Source organism: Anopheles cruzii, chromosome 3 (assembly GCF_943734635.1).
Source record: "Anopheles cruzii chromosome 3, idAnoCruzAS_RS32_06, whole genome shotgun sequence".
NCBI classification, from domain to species: Eukaryota; Metazoa; Arthropoda; class Insecta; order Diptera; family Culicidae; genus Anopheles; species Anopheles cruzii.
Genome location: NC_069145.1, coordinates 37,680,739 through 37,698,304, shown reverse-complemented (window position 1 = coordinate 37,698,304; position 17,566 = coordinate 37,680,739). Strand labels below are relative to the sequence as shown.

At 49.8% G+C, this 17,566-nt stretch overlaps 1 protein-coding gene across 1 annotated transcript in view; it reads right to left on the bottom strand.

The window, feature by feature from the left end:
- The window catches only part of LOC128273424 (filamin-A), a 45,146-nt gene extending 29,104 nt beyond the window's left edge, over positions 1-16,042 (bottom strand). Inside the window, exons 1-6 of the mRNA XM_053011382.1 lie at positions 15,914-16,042; positions 10,654-11,023; positions 3,104-3,590; positions 2,631-2,645; positions 458-2,002; positions 36-274 (exon numbers count right to left, since the gene is read on the bottom strand). Of these exons, the coding sequence (XP_052867342.1) occupies positions 36-274; positions 458-2,002; positions 2,631-2,645; positions 3,104-3,590; positions 10,654-11,023; positions 15,914-15,931 (2,674 nt within the window). The 5' untranslated portion in view covers positions 15,932-16,042. The remainder of the gene's footprint in view (positions 1-35; positions 275-457; positions 2,003-2,630; positions 2,646-3,103; positions 3,591-10,653; positions 11,024-15,913) is intronic.
- Positions 16,043-17,566: the final 1,524 nt, after the last annotated feature.

Here is a 17,566-nt window from a genome sequence, read left to right as displayed (position 1 = left end):
TTCCGTGCGGCGTCCGTGCACGGAAAAATACTTACTCGGTTCCAGTCCATCCACCTTGATCTTTGACACGTCTACCGGGGGATGTACGGTTACTTTTGGTGCGATCGGCACCTTCAAACCGCCGTAGCTGAGGTTCGTCGTGTAAGTTCCCGGTAGCGGTGGAATCACCTCGACGGCATACGTTTGATCGTCGTTGTCGATGATGCGCACCGGTACCTTCTGCCCCGTTTCATCGTGCACCAAGTTTACCTCGAGCAAACCGTTACCGGCGTTCCTGAGGGGAGGAATTCAGAATACGTGCCATGAAAGTATGTTATAATTCCGTACTCTACTAGAACAGAAACGTGACCGTCTGTGGATGATCTCGAAAGTCTGTATACGGATCGGCTCCGTACAAATGTACAGATTTAAATCGGTGGCTTTTTGCGAAGGGTAGAATAAATTGAACAGTCCTTACCGAGCGTCAACGTTGAAGTGTGTGGCGGCGTTTGGTTTCACGCCAGGCTCGAGCCACGGGCCAAAGAACTGCACCTTCGACGCGTCCAGTGGTGTGGAAACGTTCACACGGAACGGTGACTGCGGTACGGCCACACCGCCATAGTTCACCTCCACCGTGACGGGTTCGGCCGACGGGGCGGTATATGTGATCTTCTTCGTACCACTTTCCTGGTTCTGGGTGATTCGATGGGCGATGGTGTTGGAGAAAACGTCATTAATTTTCACCTCCAGTGGTGCCGAACCGGCACGCGTTGCATCGACAGTGAACTCGGTCGGCTTATTGACAATAACGCTGCCATTTTTCTCCACTCCCGGTCCACTCACTTTCACCAGCTCCGGGTGGAAGTCGTCCGCCTTCGGGAGGACCTGTGCGATGTGAGGACTCTTCGGTATGTCCTCGTTGTCGCACAGGATGTGCACGGCGTACTCTCCCGGCGCGGTCGGGTGGTACTTCACGAGTGCCGAACCGTCCCCGTTGTCGTGGCACTCGATTTCCGCCTGCGATGGGCCGGCAATGCTGAATCCAAGGTTGCCCGTTTCGCCATTCGTTTCAACGACGAAGCAGGCTGGTTGTCCCACCATACCCGTCTTCAGTCCCGGTCCGTACGCCACGATCGAAGTGTGCTTCTGCGGACCGACGGCCACCTCAAACGGCGATTTCGGGATCTCCTGGCCCCCGTAGAGGACCAACAGTTTGTAGCGGCCCTCCTTCAGTGGAATGTACTGCACTTCGTAGGTCGTGGCGTCAATCTTGCGCATGCTGTACTCCGGCACGACCCCACCGGGGCCGAAGATTTTCACCTCGGGAATGCCCTCGCCCGCACCTTCGGTGAAGATGCGGAACGTGACGTCATCATCGTTGACGCGCACTCCGACCGGCTGCAGACCGCGGCCACTGGCTCGCACCTTGCGCGGATCGCAAACCGGTGCCACGCGCACCCCATACGGGCTGCCTTTAATCTGTTGGCCACAGTAGAACACGTTCACCGAATGAAGCCCGACCTGCTTGGCCGTGTATTCGCAGCGCCACTGATCCGTCCCGATCTGGCGCAACTTGGCAGCGACGGTAGTTTTGTGGTTGGCCGGATCCAGCACAATCACTTCCGGTGTCCCTTTGCCAGCGTCCTTAGTCGTGATGTCGAAGTACGTCTGCTTGCCAACGATCACACCGTCCGGCAGGAGACCCGGCCCGCTAGCCGTCACCTTCGAAGCGTCACCGGCCTGACCTTCGACCTGCACTTCGTACGGGCTCTTGGGGATATCACGCCCGTTAAACTTCACGTACACCTTGTGCAGTCCTTCCAGCTTGGGGATGTACGACACCGAGTATGTGAGGTTCTTATCGTTATTGAACCTACAGTCGACCTTCTCGGCGTTACCGTTCGCGTTGAGAACCGCCACCTCGACGTTGCCCTTACCGGCCGAGAACGTCTCGACGGTGAAGTTGGCCGGGGCTCCGACGATCGGGCCGGTTGGCTCGATTCCGGGACCGTAAGCGCGAACCCTGTATCGTCGGAGGATGACAGTAAAAGCGAAAGATGGCGTTAGTGGGAAGAACGACCACACGATGGAGTTTGGCGAATTGCGGAACGCGGCAGAAGGTAGAAGCTGTAGCGCGCGACAGTGGAAGTGTAAAAGCGTTCAGCAGTACAATCATGCCAGAGTAGAGCTCACTATTGACACCAGCAAACCGGGAGGATTGGCTACAATTTCGCCCAATTTCAGAACGTTCTTGAAAGGACGTTTCGAAAACAAAAAAATATGTGGAAGAAGTTAACTTTTGACTAGCCAGCGTGAGCTAACTCCTGTGTGGACAAGCAAAAACACGCAGGTAACTAATAACAATAGACTCTAGTGGTTTTTTGCTATCAATTTGAGCACAAACTGTACAGGCGGAAGAGAGTGTAGCCGAACAATTGATAACGAACGATAAGAATTTGCATGTGGCAGCAGCGGGAATTTGACGCGTGTTTGAGTGTTGTGCTTCAGTTCGTTTAGGAGAGTCACAAAGAGAGAGAGAGAGAGCAAGATAAATTGCAAACTATGTAAGAAAAGAAACGTAACAACAATGAAACAAATTCAACAATTATCGCTATCAACAACATGTACTTGGCACCAACCAACCAACTTACCGCGGCGGTGGAACACTGCAATTTAATGTGTGCATACATCGAACATTGTAAGTAGAGTTCATGTTCAAGAACATGATAATGGATTGGTGAAATAGAAGTTGAGAAGAGAAAATAAGAAAGAGAGAGAGAAAGAAAGAATAAAGAGCACTTAAAGAGGATGCACGTGGGTGTCAGGTGTGTTGTCAGAATGTTAACAGTGTCGAAACGTGGTGCCGAACAAAATACGATACGGATGTGTGCGGATTTGTGAAGTGAAGGGCGAGAGATTTGAACAGTATGGTTTAGAAAGGAAACAAAACAAAAAAGAACCGCAATTAACGGAAAGAAAACCAAAGGCCTATGATTGTTATCCGAAACGCTTTTCAAGGGCAATGCTGGGTCGAAGGGTATTTTACTCTACGTCTAACTACTATCGACAAGGACATCTAAGTACATCGATACAAGTGGCATCCAGGTAGTGGCCCGGTACTAACCTGCTGTGATTAGTCCGCGGACGCAGGGGAGCACCGGCTTTTAGCTTGGCGTTCGGGTACTGTGACAGATAGGTCATCATGGACTGTTCGTCGATGTTAGGATTGACCATCTCTTCGGGCCGAATCAGTTGCCGTACGTTAAGCCAATCGTCGGCCAGTCCCATCGCTTCGGCCGCATTCTGGACGGCATCTTTCGGGTCCCACATCGGCCAGTCTGGGCAGAGACCGGGGGCGACGGCGTCGACCAGGGCACCGACCGCCTTACCGTTCGTCCAGTCCGAGGTAAAGTTATTGATAGGCAGATCCGGTACCAGCCGGTGAATCCAGTTCATCAGGCGCTGCTTCGGTGAGGCTCCGTTACCGTTGGCGAGATTGTCCCCATTCTCATCGCCTTCCCACATTGGCAGCGAAATGGAGTAGTGCAGAATCAGCGTCCAGATCAGGCCCATGATCAGCTTCAGCTTGCAGTCCACAATGTCGGAAGAGTCTATAGTAAGCATATGATAATGAACGTTAATGGGTTGTAAAATGCGAAGCCTGCGTGATAATTTATCACTACACTGTCGAAGTTCCTCGCTTGCTCAGCAAGTGGGATACCGAACAAAACTTTTCAAGCAGCTAATTCGTTTAAAATCATACAAACTGTTGAATGGTGTTTTTAACGGCCGTAACAGTGTACCGAACGTAGCATAAGGTTGAATTCGAACCCTTTTGGCAGCAGCAGTGTGTTAACCTTCGTGCGAGGGTCGCAAGAATCGGCGAGCACTCAACGAAGGCGCCTTCCCTTGAAACCAATGCTAACCGCATCTCGTGGCATTCGTCAGCTGTCAAAAAAGGGGTTGCGAACCGCACACATTTAGAGCCATCGTGAAACGCAAACAGTTCGAGATCGGCTCGATGATCGATGTGCGTTCAGCTATATGTTTTCTCCCTTTCCTTCGCTCGCTAAACAACATCAAGGATCGGCCCAAGAACGAGTCCATAAAAAGCCTTGCCAGTCGCGAGAGTAGGGATTCCGGCAGCCCGATTGTGGCGAAGCAGTTCGCGGGGCATGCCGCGATAGTCGGGCGCACGCGATAGCCACTAGCTTCCCTTGGAAGCTTGTTTTGCCTATATTTAGCATTTGAGTCATCAAGTCAGGGCTCTTTGCTGGCAGGCTACCTTGTACCGCCGTCGACCGATGGGCATGAGTGTCCGATGCTGCTGGTGGTGGTAGACGAATCGGACAGTGACGAAAACAACGAAAAAAATCTCCACACCATCCCATAAATAATCACACCCGAGCTCCACTGTGCGATCCAGTTGGTGTCAGCCCAACCGAAACATAACCACATAAACAATTGTAAGCTGCAGCAACTAGCCCCGCTGGCCAGGGGCAATATCTCTAGCATACCAGCAGCGTGGTCTTGGTCGGTGCGATCGAAAGCGAAAGCGATCGACGCTTCAAAAGGGGGTCTGAGAATGCGCTACGTGGCGTGCATACAGTAAAGTGGCGCTGTGTAGGTTCCATGCTAAGGCGCCTTAAAACTCGCTGGCAGGGAAGATTAAACGGGTTTTCGGAAGAAGCTGACCACTAGCCACGTTCGCGAATCGGTCGTGTGTGCCCGAAGTGGATACGGTCTGCTGCGTTGAACGTGGATGATGAGGCTCGGACGCCTGCTCCCTGTGGTCGGACCACCTTCCATCGAGAAGGGTCCCTTATGACCGAGGGGCCGTGCAGTTCCATGCATTCGATCACTTTGTAGCAGACGACAAACAGTTTCGATGCACCACCGACCACAGCTCGGCCTGCCACGATGGATGTTGGTCTCGACTGCGCGCACGACTGAACCGAGCACGTACCCACGCGCCATACGTGATCGGAAGCCGGCCGGAATCCTCCCCGATTACGTCATGACCACAGCGGACAGCACGGTTCGAAGCGAGAATAATAATCTGCATATTCATTCGTTTTATAGAAGCGCCCAAGAGGACGGAAGAAACGATGCTGGCAAATGAAGTGATCGGTTAGAACCTGTTTGGGAGATCTCTTTACGCTGGTTCTGCTGCGACCACTGGATGGTCTCCATTTCCAAATATGAAAGAAATATCGCTAACCCTTCCGGTGGTTTTCGTTCCACCGGCACCAAACTAGACCATAAACGGCAAGGCCATGACGATGATGGTGGAAACATCAACAAAACCGATTGGCGGCGGTTAATGACGCTCCGACGCGTCGCTTTTTGGCCTGTGGAACATTTTGTTGCGGTCCACTCCATTCGGTACCTGTAGGCCTGTAGCAATTCAATGGAAATTAGTGCACACCAACCACAGGGGAACCGTCGCAGTAGGAGTGATTGGGGCGCCGCACATAAATTCCCGCGCAGACGAACTGGCGAGGTCATGACCGGCTGGCCATGGGAAGCATGTGAAAACGAAACGGTTCAGGTTCTGCATAAATTTGGCAACAAAGTAGAGCGAGTTGATATTTTCGCCCATTTCGTACTATCAACGAGAAGGGCAAGAAGGGCGTTACATTTAATATCACTTTTCCGTTCCACTTGCTATCGATCAATCAATCGATCATTCGCAGTGAACGAACTGAAGACGAAAGTAACCAAACCCTGCTGCTCACGCGCGAATCCTGCACCAGCAGATTGCGCGCACTAGACGCTTGATCGCCGCTCGGTAGCAGCGCGTTGTTCACGAACACGTGGCCTCCGACAACCATGGGTCTGGCCGTCACCGAACGCTCCTTACCGTTGTTGCCGTGGCGGTCAGCATCGTCGGGAGATTTACCTCGATCCCGACTCACGCGCGAATCCTGCACCAGCAGATTGCGCGCACTAGACGCTTGATCGCCGCTCGGTAGCAGCGCGTTGTTCACGAACACGTGGCCTCCGACAACCATGGGTCTGGCCGTCACCGAAAGCTCCTTACTGCGCGTCGGGTTCTCATCGGTGAGCAGCAAACTTTCGGCGACATGCACGGTCCCGCACCGCACCTCACCGATACGATCGACGATCAAACGATCCACTTCGATGGTGTCTATCGGTGGTGGTTCCTGCTCGGCAGCACCGTTCTCCGCGTGCCGTTGCTTGTGGGCCGCATTGTTCAGCACCTTCACGTCGGGCCGTTTCATCTGGTCGGCTTGCGACGTCCTGTGCTCCGCGTCATCCACTTCCATGGCAACTGCTGCTACTGGTGCTGCTGCGACTGATTTTCCCATATCGACTGCAGCCGCGGCACGATCGGCTGATTGCTCCTCTGACAAGTCTGGCTTCCTTGCCTCCTTTCCCCGTAAGCTGCCGTTGAGTCTCGTGCGGCTCGTATTTAGGCTGCTATTCTTCGCCGGCACACCGAGCGTCGTTGGTTTGTCGTCTCCATTAAACACTGTCATGCCGCCGCTCTTGCGGCCGAATGGCTTCGTTGGCGGCAGGGAACTAACACATCCATTCACCTCGCATCGCTTGGTGGTCGTTGCACTCTCGTCCCTTAGCGCGACAGTGTTCTTCTCTTCCAACGCAGGTAGCGGTCCTTCTATCACACGCACGAAATTGTCCCGAACCGTACCACTACGATCAATTCCGATCGGTTTTGAAGGTCTCGTTGGTGCTCGCATTCCGTACACTGCTCCGGGTACCGTTGCTCCACACTCGGCGAGGCCTGTTTGGCTGTGCGTGGAGGGCTTACTTGTGGTCGTGAAGCGATTCCTGTTGGCCATTTTGGTCGGAGGTAAAATTGCCACCGTTCGGCTGGCGACCGCCATTGGGCGAATGTCGTCCACTTGCACGGCGTAGGGGTCACTGGCACGGCGTTGCGTAACGGTCGCAGACTGCCGACGGCTTGGACCTGCGATCGGCTTCACATTGCCCGTTTGGCGTCCTTTCCGCTCATCCATTGCTGCGATTATATCGTACTTAGGTTCGAGGTAGTATTTGAGGAACTGCCTCTCTTCTTCCCATTTATCGTACGCACTCAGCTGGCTCACTCGTGGTGCTTCCCTTCGCACGCTGTAGTCGGTTCGGTACCGTCCGCCACATTTGTCCTGATAACTTTTTGCGTCGGTGTATCTGTCGCTACGCTGCTCCGCTCGATCGTGCCTACGGTGCGATCGGCTTGCTTCGGCCACCCACTCACTCGTCCTAATTACGCGCATCTTTTCTTCGAAGACGCGCTTCTTCATTTCTGATAACTCTTTTCTCATCTCGTCCTTCATCTCCATCATCATCGTCATCGTGCGCGTCAACGTTTCGGCGCGCGCCGCTCTCGCGGCCGCTGACCCTGTCGTAGGGGCCATTGCTTCCCGGTAGCCGGGGACGCATCGCGTCGCCATCGCTCCCGTGCTGGTTTGCGTTGGCGTCATCCTGCCACTGGATGCTGCACCGCGTTGAGCTCGCTCACTCACTTTCACGCACGACGAACGCACTATGGTTTTCCCTTACCGGGATTTTGTTGGTTTCCCCTTGCCGGGGTTTGATTTGTTTCACCTTTGAGTGTTACTAACACTCTCGGAAACAATTTTGCAGTGTTATTGCAATGTCAATATCACAATAATTTTGCAGTGTTGTGAACACTCTCGGATATAATTTTGAGTGTTGAGTAATAGTCAAACACCGCGACCGTTCCGTATCTTGAAGTCCTTTATTATCGATCACGAAAGAAGCGATCCGAAAGAAGCGACTCAAAATTAGTCCGTCTGGTCCGGCGTTTCGCTTATCACTCCTGGTTCTTTCGTAATGCCAAGAGTGTCCCAGAGAGTGTCGACCGATGATCCTACCTCTCTCACTCGTGAGTCGATCGGTGATCATCTCTCTTGGCTCGTTGGCTTGGCTTGGCTCGTAAGCGGGTCTGCAACTTGTTCGCAGCTTGTTTGCGGCCTGGCATGCCAGTGGCGGCTAGCTGGCTCTACCAATATCGGCGGCTATTGGTAACACGATCAATCAATCGATCATTCGCAGTGAACGAACTGAAGACGAAAGTAACCAAACCCTGCTGCGCAACGTGACCACATTTGCTGATAATGATTGATTGCCATGCACCACATCACGTAACCAATTTTTCGTTCAGCATACAATTTAAAGCATTCTGCTTATGGCACCCAGTTAACAAAAAAAAACCCCGACTCTAGATCACTTGCGTTGGTCGACCCGATTGATACCGTCATAGGGTGAGCAGTCCGCAGTTAGTCTTGATGCCCGCAGTTAGTTCAGTGATTAAATCCGATGACGCCATCGGCTAATTTTGTTCGGGATGAGTGCCACGAATGACCTAATGCTGTCCTACGGCAGCTGATGAGCATTATCGTGTGAGTGTCAATTTTGGTTCTACTTTTTGTTCTTGGTGTCCATCGTCGGCGCGGTGCCGGTTCGTGTTTGCTGACGGTTGACAAACTCGTAACCTAAAAATCGTATAGCAACCACACCAAACTGCGAACGGCTCGCTGCGAAAACGAACGCGGCCACCACACCCAACAACAGCAGCACTGGGTTGATGAGCACAAACAAAAAGGAAAGGCGAGTGCAACAACGGAGCACGAAGGAGTGTGCATTGGAATGCACCATTAACCGCACCCGAGAGTGGAGCCTATCTAAACGAGTGGCGTTTCTTTGCTCTACCGACCCGAACATTCGTTCCACCATTCGGGGTGACGAGGACATCAGCGATGGGTGACTAAAGAAACGATTTTAACTACGAGCTAGTAGGGCGAGATGATGTGTGACCGATAAGAGGGCGCACATTAGCTCACCATCGGCACCACGGCTGATGTCACTCCATGCAGCATATGAGTAACTTTGCATTTTGCCTTGCGTACAGCAGAGCTAAAAGGTGAACAAATTATTGCATTGAAGTTAACCGGTAAAATCTCGTTTACTTTCGAGTCCACAATAACATCAAGTTCAGCCAGCCAGTCTGTGGTTCATTAATACCGGCAGAGGCGCTCTTTGCTGACAAACAAGACGATTGCGACGCATCTTGTTGAGCATTGGGCTCCACATGAGCAACGGAGTGCATTCCTGCAACTCGAAATGTTTAACCCTTACCGACCGACACCGCGGTACAGAACCGGTTCATTAATGCATCGACACGGTCATCGTTTGGCATCTGTTTTGAGCAATAGTTGAGTGTCCATCGCTTCTTGCGCTCTTTCTTTGCACGGACGCTTTCACTGCGACCACTTTTGATGGCGCAGTTATGACCGCCCTGGGTGACCGAAACTGCGAGCCCCGTCCCCGTACATCCTGCCCAAAGACGGCACTTTGCCGTTTGCGTAAAAAATGTACAACTGCTTAGTCGCGCTCGATCGATTGCCTAGTGAAGCGACAAAACGCGCACAACTAATTAACCGAGTTATTTGTAAGACAAGCTCGCCGTCACGCCATCAGCGAGGTCCATGTGCCCATGTACGCCACATTACTCCGTAACGAGAAAATAGTGTCAACCCGTGCCACGATCAGATCGCACCATCTTCAGCTTCCAAGGGGCCGATCGAAACGGGTTCATCGCTAAAGGTTCGTTGAAGTCTAATGTTTGAACCAAACACTAGCGCAGTGTTTTCGTTTTCATTCTGCTTTTCTAAAGCTTCCAAGCGAACATTTTAAAGAAAAGACCGCAAGTATAGACGGGAAACTCATCCAAACATTCGTTTTAGAACTTCAGGGGACCTCAAAAGTGGCGGCACTGTGTCGCTACGGTCGCGATGTTTGCGTGCAACGTTATGCAGGAACGCAACGGACTTGTTTATTATTTTACCTTTTCTTCTTCAGGTGCCACTTCTAAGAAGCGAACCCGTGCCCGTGCCAACACGCGCCCGGCATCGTCGCCGCCGCACGCCCTTGGCCTTGTCGCCTAAACGCTCCGAACGGGCGCTCCCAACGCCATTGTGTATCGGGCGTACATCTAATCTTCTGTCGGCTTCGAGCCGACTTGCGGTGGCTCGACGACGATCGGGAGATCTTTAATGCGCTTTTTCCTACGACCCACCACCAACTCTCCGGTGCCCGGCACCGTTGTCACCGGCAGCAGCAGTAACAGGTTTGTGCGCCTTCGGGGCCACACACAAAAAGAGCGCCCAAAAGAGAGACGACCGGCGGCAACCGGCTCGACCTCCACCAGGGGCACGTGGAAGATGTGGCCAAAAGCTGCAACTTCGCTAGATGATGAGCGGCTTCGCGAAACCCGCGCCATCGGTCGTTTGCTTGCGTGATTCTCGCACACGAACGCCGCGGCACACGAACGCGCCGCGCATCACAATGGCCACTGTCGCTGTTTTGTTGCCTTTTGCTTCGCAAAGTTAGCGCGAGTGTTTGAAAATGCTGCTCATGTGTACACGTCTGCCAAAATTCGCGAAACGGCTCGGGAATCCCACGGATGCTTCGCCAGACCAGATGATGGAGCGGTGGTGGTTGTGAGAGTTTCCTGCTTGCAAATAGCCAACGGTAGGGCGGACCGGGCCGGTTCACAGAGGCATGCGCCAGCATTAGCCCGAGGCTGCAATTTCGGACACGGTGAAACCGACTTTACGAAAACCAAAGGAAACCTAAAACTTCTTCTCCACTCCCGGCACTTACCGATATTGACGATTTTGATACCCTCGATTTCGAGGAACTTCAGTGCCACGGATACATTCTCCAGCTTCTGGCTGCGGAACGTGGGCCGCTTGTTGTGTTTGCTCATGCGCTTCTGTGAGAGCACCTCGATCAGGGCGATCAGGCGCAGCCCATCGGAGAGGTCGCTCTCGAGATTGGCAATGTTCTGGTTGATGATCTTCAGGTGCTCGTTGGCCCAGCGCGTAAACGTGTTCTGCTGTATCCGCTTCCATTGTGCGTCCTCGGCCAGATCGCGCTCGGCCTCCATCTCGCCCTCCTCGTCCGCGTCCGGATCGTCGTAGTCGCGGGGATGCTGCTGCTGCTGCAGTTCCTGGTAGTACTGCGGCGTACCCTAGAGCCGAAGATCACAAACACCCAAAATTAACAAACATCAATCCACACACAATCCGGCCGCAGGGTTTAAAATGGTCGCACTTCTGCCGTGTTGGGGCTTTTCTTAACATCCAGCACCGCGGGATGGTCGTATGGGCTCCGTTATTTCAAGCGAATTCTTACTGGTCACCCGTTGCATGAGATAGGATGCGATCCTCGAAAGACTCAAACCGAACCGAGTCCGCCCAGGGGGCCTCCCTCCTTCGAACGCACTCTCGCATCATAACACTCGTACTGGGGGGCTCGGGGTTCGCTTATCCACTGTGTCCACGGCCCAATATCGAGAGGCAAGAACATGCACAAGAGAACTGATAATTTATAGCTTTTGCTTGTTTTAATCGACTTTGTTGCGTTTGCGTACCGCCACGGCATCGCATCTCGGCGTTGACTACACATCCAAATTCACACCGTCTCGCAGGGACTCTTTAATGGACCCGTTGCACGAACCAGTTTTAAAGCTACATTGTTGGCTCGCTTGATGGTAGTGGTCGAGATCTCAGTGACTGCATTTGTAGCACAAAAGTTTTTATTAATTTATTTCGCCAGTAGTTTGAGAGAAAACCTGTTCTGCAATTAAACCGTTACATTGTCCAAGTTAAACTGTAATGTTTCAACTAGTTAGGAACCAAACAATTCATGTTAACCCACAAACTGGGAAAGTAGACACGTTGCGTGCTGATTAGTGACAGGTTCTGTACAGTAATGCATTATTGGGTTAACGTGCTTCCGACTGGGTCAGGTGTCGACCAGTCTGATGACTGTTACTATTAACATATTAAAACGACAGCATCGATAGTGATTCAGAGAGAAAGGTATGCATCCTGCTGCGGTTGAATCACGGTCCTCAGTAACGAGCAGCTTAGCAAACACGTCCGCAATTTGAATCAACACTGTGATGGGTTCATACTGACTCACGATTATTTCTGGGGATTGTAAATGACTGCTACGGGCCGGTTTGACGCTCAGAAAACGAACGTAGGACACATTAAATATCAATCCGATTTCGTTTGCGATTGACCAAAATACAATGTGAACCGTTATCATCTTTTGCGAACAATCATTGCAATCGGTGAAGATAAAGAGTCTCTGTTCGATGCGATGTTGCTGTGCAGTGTAAAAATCGATCCCAAAAACGGTGGTTTTATCGAAACTGCTAGCAAGCAAAGTAATAAAAGCAAACAACAACCAACTGGCTTATGTTTTGCCACACATGCCGAACGTGTTCATAAACAAAGAGTATGTTTCTTGTGCCATCGATACAGCCATTTGTCGCATCAGGTTTTCAATGAGCTCGGCGGCGGTAGTAGGTCAACGTGACCGTCGTTTTGGGGCTTTTTGGGGCTCTTTCCGTTGTTTCCGAAAAAAATGATATACCAGCAAAAACTTGTCGACTCTGTTGTTGCCGAAAAACATTCCCAACACGTTCAATGCCTTCGGCCTATCATTGTTGTTCTATCTTCTAGTTTCCATTTCCGGACGGGATGCCGCGGGTTTTTGGTTCCCAGGGAATTTAAATTGGAAATAACTTTTCGCGATACAGCGAAGGCGCACGCCTTTGCCAACTGTCCATTATGTTGGCCGCACGTTAGGGCACACATATTATAAGTTTTGATGCGGAAAGAACAAGTTTTGGTTCCCCCGAAAAGGCGTTAACCGTAAGATTGTCTCCTCGTTCGGCTCCCGGAAGAAGAATAAACTAATTAAGCCTCGCGGTTCCCGTCGCGGTTCTGGAGGAAGCATAAAAATCTCCCCACTCACTTGCGTGCGGTCATTTGTAACTCTGTGTGTGTGTGTGTAAAAGCTCTGATCTTGAGCTGTGGCTGCCCCGACACACCCCACCGTTCACTCTTTACCACACGCTGTTCTTCGTTTGCCTTTCGATGCTGCTCGTCTCACCCTGAGTCGACCGAGTTTTTTTTTCGAGCCAGTTCCCGTGGGTATGCTTAAGGGCAACCGGCAGGCAGGCGCATACAATCGGAACGGGAAAACCGGTGCGTTGGAACCGTGGGCTTGAAATGGTGGTCCACCGAAATACCACCGGTCGCTGCGTTCCACCCACCACCGAATAAAATTACCGATGTAACATAAAAAAGGCCATTTTTAATCTTTCAATTATTCTTAAACTCGTTCGCCGTCGATTGTCGTCGGCCACCCTTTGCTCAAGATTTCTCTTGCTAACCTAACTGGAACATACTTATGCGCTACGTCTCTTTTGGAACCGATTGCTTTGTCACACTTTTTCCAAAGGCAAAAAACCAGGAATCGATCGTCGGTCTTTTAGGGATCGCTAGGATACTGCGCTGGCACTCGCGGAGCACTTCGGAATCGTCGCACTCTAAACTGGTTCTGGAAGTCCGTTGCACCGGAGGCACAAAAGCCGCATGCAAACTAGCACACCGCCGGAGGTAACGCTGCAGATGGACCACCGTTCCGCCGGCCGTTTTGGTCGTCGCTACCGGTGCTGCGTGTGGGTTTTGTTTACCTTTTGACAGCTGCGCGGATGGCTGTTTGTTGTTGAATGTGGATTAGCACCGGTGGCCGCCGAGCCACCCAAACACCGTGGCACACTGTGACGCACACCACTGCCGGTCGAATTCGCGGGCAGATAATGGCAATGATTGATAGCACTTGGCGCAGGTTCGCTGCGACGGAAACGGTTGGCACCGAAAGCGATCTTTCCCGAACTCGTGGCGCGCGCGTCTCGTTGGATTCGTGGTTCGTGTTTAACTGACTCTTCGCTCGCAGCGGCGGCACAGCAGATTGCGTCGCCCGCGGCCGCGATCGACGCTTCCGGCCCTACTCCACCTGTAGCGCCTTCGACAACAACGCAATGGGCAGCGGAATTTGTGTTGTTCTCTGCTTCTCCGCTCAACATGGCTGGTAATTTTCAGGTGATCTTTTCTGATGTTTCTTTTCTCTCTTCTCTCTCACCTACTGGCTCTTTTCGCTCTTTTAACTGTCTTACGCTTAAGCTGATCGCGGGTTCTCACCACTCGTGATCGAACGGAATGTCCGGTGGGGAATTCGATCCCAATTTCACCCCGCGCCGATACACCATAAACATTCATAACGTGTATAAAAATAAGAAGTAATTAGCGTAATACCATAGCTGTACCGTTTTTTACAGTGTCTGATACCGGCTGACCACTAAACGGGCGATAAGACATTAAATTGCCGTTATCTATCTCAGCGACGACCGGCTTCTTTTTTTACGTGGTAAACAAACGCGGCCAATACTTGTGCAAGTGTGTTGGTGCGAGAGCGAACCGCCGTTGCGCTCTCACAACTGCAACTCGAGAGAGAGTTTATCAACGATCGCGCATTCTCGCACGATCGTTGATAAACTCCTTAAGTTAGGCAATCCGGGCTACACGAGCAGTAGAAGGAGAAAAAATCACATCCGTTCGAAGAGTCTTGATTTGGTTCAGTCGAACTCAATTTTAAAATTTACTTTTTACAATGCAGAACAAAGTGTTGCCATTCGAATTTCTCTCTCAAAGGCTTGTATGTAATGTTTACGTTTGTATGTTCTGTGTTACAAATGTAAGGCCAGCGGCTCGCGATCGAGCGACCCAGCTGAGCGCCACATTCGGAACGCTTGCGAGATCTAAGCTGCGCGGCTTAGATTTGAGCGACCAAACGGTAACTCCGACGGAGCGACCAAAGAGATGAAAGGGAGAAAAGTGGAAGAGGAAGAAGAGTCAAGTTGTGGCAGTGTAAAAGGAGAAATACACAAGTTTTTTAACTCTGACCAACATACGGGGATTAAAAACCAAAGACTTTTTTACTCTGCTAGTTGCATTCGCAACATTCTGCGTGTATGTTTTTAATTGTGCATATTTGGTTCGAAATATTCTCATTGATTCAAAGTAAAAAGGCGAAAGTGCGATGATCGATTAAAATGTTGCTTCATTTTGCAAGTGTGAAGTGTCTCATTCAAATTCATGTTTTTATCGTTGTATTTCCGTGTCACGTAATGCAAACGGCGCAGAATTTGGTGACAATCTTTTGGCTCTGACCGTTGTCCTCTTACGTTTTTTTTCGCCTCTGACTAATTAGCTTAGCTCATGTCTAGCACACCACCTCACAACGTGTTGTGTCCGATGATTCATGAAATTTCTAGAGCGAAAGGAAAACGCTTTCAGGGGCTGCTCTTCGCTCAACTGATTCAGCCTTCTCTACAGAGAAACAGACGATCCTGTTGTTTTGCTAAATGATGCATAAAACACATTTTGAAGCAAAAAATTGATCATAATTTCTATCGAAATAGAGTAAACGGAAATACAGGCAATAAAGGAAACTTTACATGGTGATCAAAAACCAAAAAACTGCGACCTAGGCGCCTTTTAGTCATCTGGTCAACCCGTACAGATATGGAAAAGGAAACAAAACTTGTGTACCGGATGCATCGGAGCTGTTCGTCGGTGGGAAACAATATTTTATGGACGCAATCTGTTCTGTCTGCCGGTGGTCGGAACTATTTTTAGCAAAATGTTAAACGATTGGCCGGTTGAGGTGAATTACGGTTCAGGTATTTTGCGAAGATCGTTCGTTGCGTTGCCCAAAATAGCTGTTGGTAAAGTACAAACTACCAACCACTCTGAAAAGAGTATCATTCTATTCCAAACGCATTAAAATGTGGTCGTTCTACAAAGAACTGTTCGTACACTCTGAACTGTATACGGAACCGGATCAGATTATTGTAAAACAGATTACTCATAGGATAAGGAATATTTTATAGAGTTAGTTGACTTCCCATTTTGCAGTGCTGTTAACAATCCCGAAAGTTTTCCAAAGCACCAGTAGGATCAGTATAGAACAATGTATTTTACTGTGCATCTTTAAATACCTGTACTTGTACATCCATCTTGTGGTAGGATTGATGATCTGCTGTGGTTGTTCGGTGTATGTCAGGTTTGTTGTACTGTTCAATATTGTGTGTTTGATTTCCTTTCGTGTGATCCCGCTACTGCTGAATGTGTGGCCAATTCACAGTTTATCCTTTATTTTTTGTAAATTCAGGGTGTATTATATTTATTGTTCTTTCACGTGGACGATAATATGAAAAAATATTTGTTGTTCACTTTTTCGAGATTCAACTCACAAACTTTCAGAAAACAAGTACGTTCATGGGAACACAAGTACGCTTTTGAGAATATTGTTTTTCTATAATGCTATTTATACACTAAAGGATAAAAATAAACACAGAAACAAACACAGAAAGTGTAAGCTGAAGACAGGTAAAACATTATTAAAAAGTAAGCCGTTTGCATTTCTTTTTCATATTGTGAAATAGTGAACAATCGACACAGACACGCGCTAACGCGACACAGAAGTAGTAAACACTTTACAGTTTCGCACAGGATACGCTTTGCTTTTGTGCGTTTATCAAAAAAGATTATCCACCAAAAAACACATTAAGGATCACATTTGTCGCTGAGTAAATAATTTATAACCTTTCTGTGCTGCTGCACTTTTTCGGAGGGCACTGTGCGTCGGTCGTCACTTAGTCGATTACTAGATCGTTAGTCTCGATCGTTCTTTTGGGATGTTGATCACATTCTTCTCATGATTGGGCACTCGGGAGCGGCTAGTTCGATCGTTGAGTCAACAGAAAAACTTCTCGTACCGTATTATCATGATCGAAACTGGAACGTCTGAGATTGTCGTTCGAACACGTGTCTTGATATTTTCGGTTATTTTGAATTCGTCGTAAACTTGACGCGCCGCGTAAATATCTCGCATTCCCTGATGTTGGAAACCATGAAATGGAGAATTTAATTTTTCACACAAACTAGTTAAATTCACCAATTTCACGTTCCCAGATACGCCTCCCGGCGGGGTACACTTTCCCGAATTTTCGACGACATCATCGGTCACATGGAAAGCGTTCATTCAACAAACACGCGTTGTTTACGCCGGCGACGGAAATATTTTTCTCGCCCCCATCTTCTGCACAATCGCAGCGTCCCAACAGGTGACTTGTGTTTTTCCAAGAATGGCGGTGGTCGCGAATATCTATGGCCGCTCGGAAAGGGAAAGCCCACGTTGCAGCTTGGTGGTGGTGTTCTATTTTTGGTGAATGTTGTGAGTTTTGTCAGAATGAATGCTACTTTCTAGTTCGTTTCCTTGTCCGTTTTCTTTTGTTTCTCAGCGTTTCATTATATCGTCTTAAATTGATGATCATTTGCTTTACACGAACACACTGTCGTGGTAAACATCGTTTTTGAGATGTCGCGAATCACGGTGCGCCCTTCTTAACCGTCATTGGTTCAAACTTCTCGTTAATGCAATGCTACGTGCGACGTGCAACGTGCTCTGCACGTTTCAACTATTCTTGTGCATTTTGAACAGGAATAAACATGTTTAAGATCTTTTTTTTCAAAAATATGATCAAGCATAACAGCGAATAGATGATCAATAAAAACCCGTTTATTTCGCATGACGTAAAACGTCAATTGATCCTACAATTGGCACATCAAATCCTGCCCCTGTTTTATAC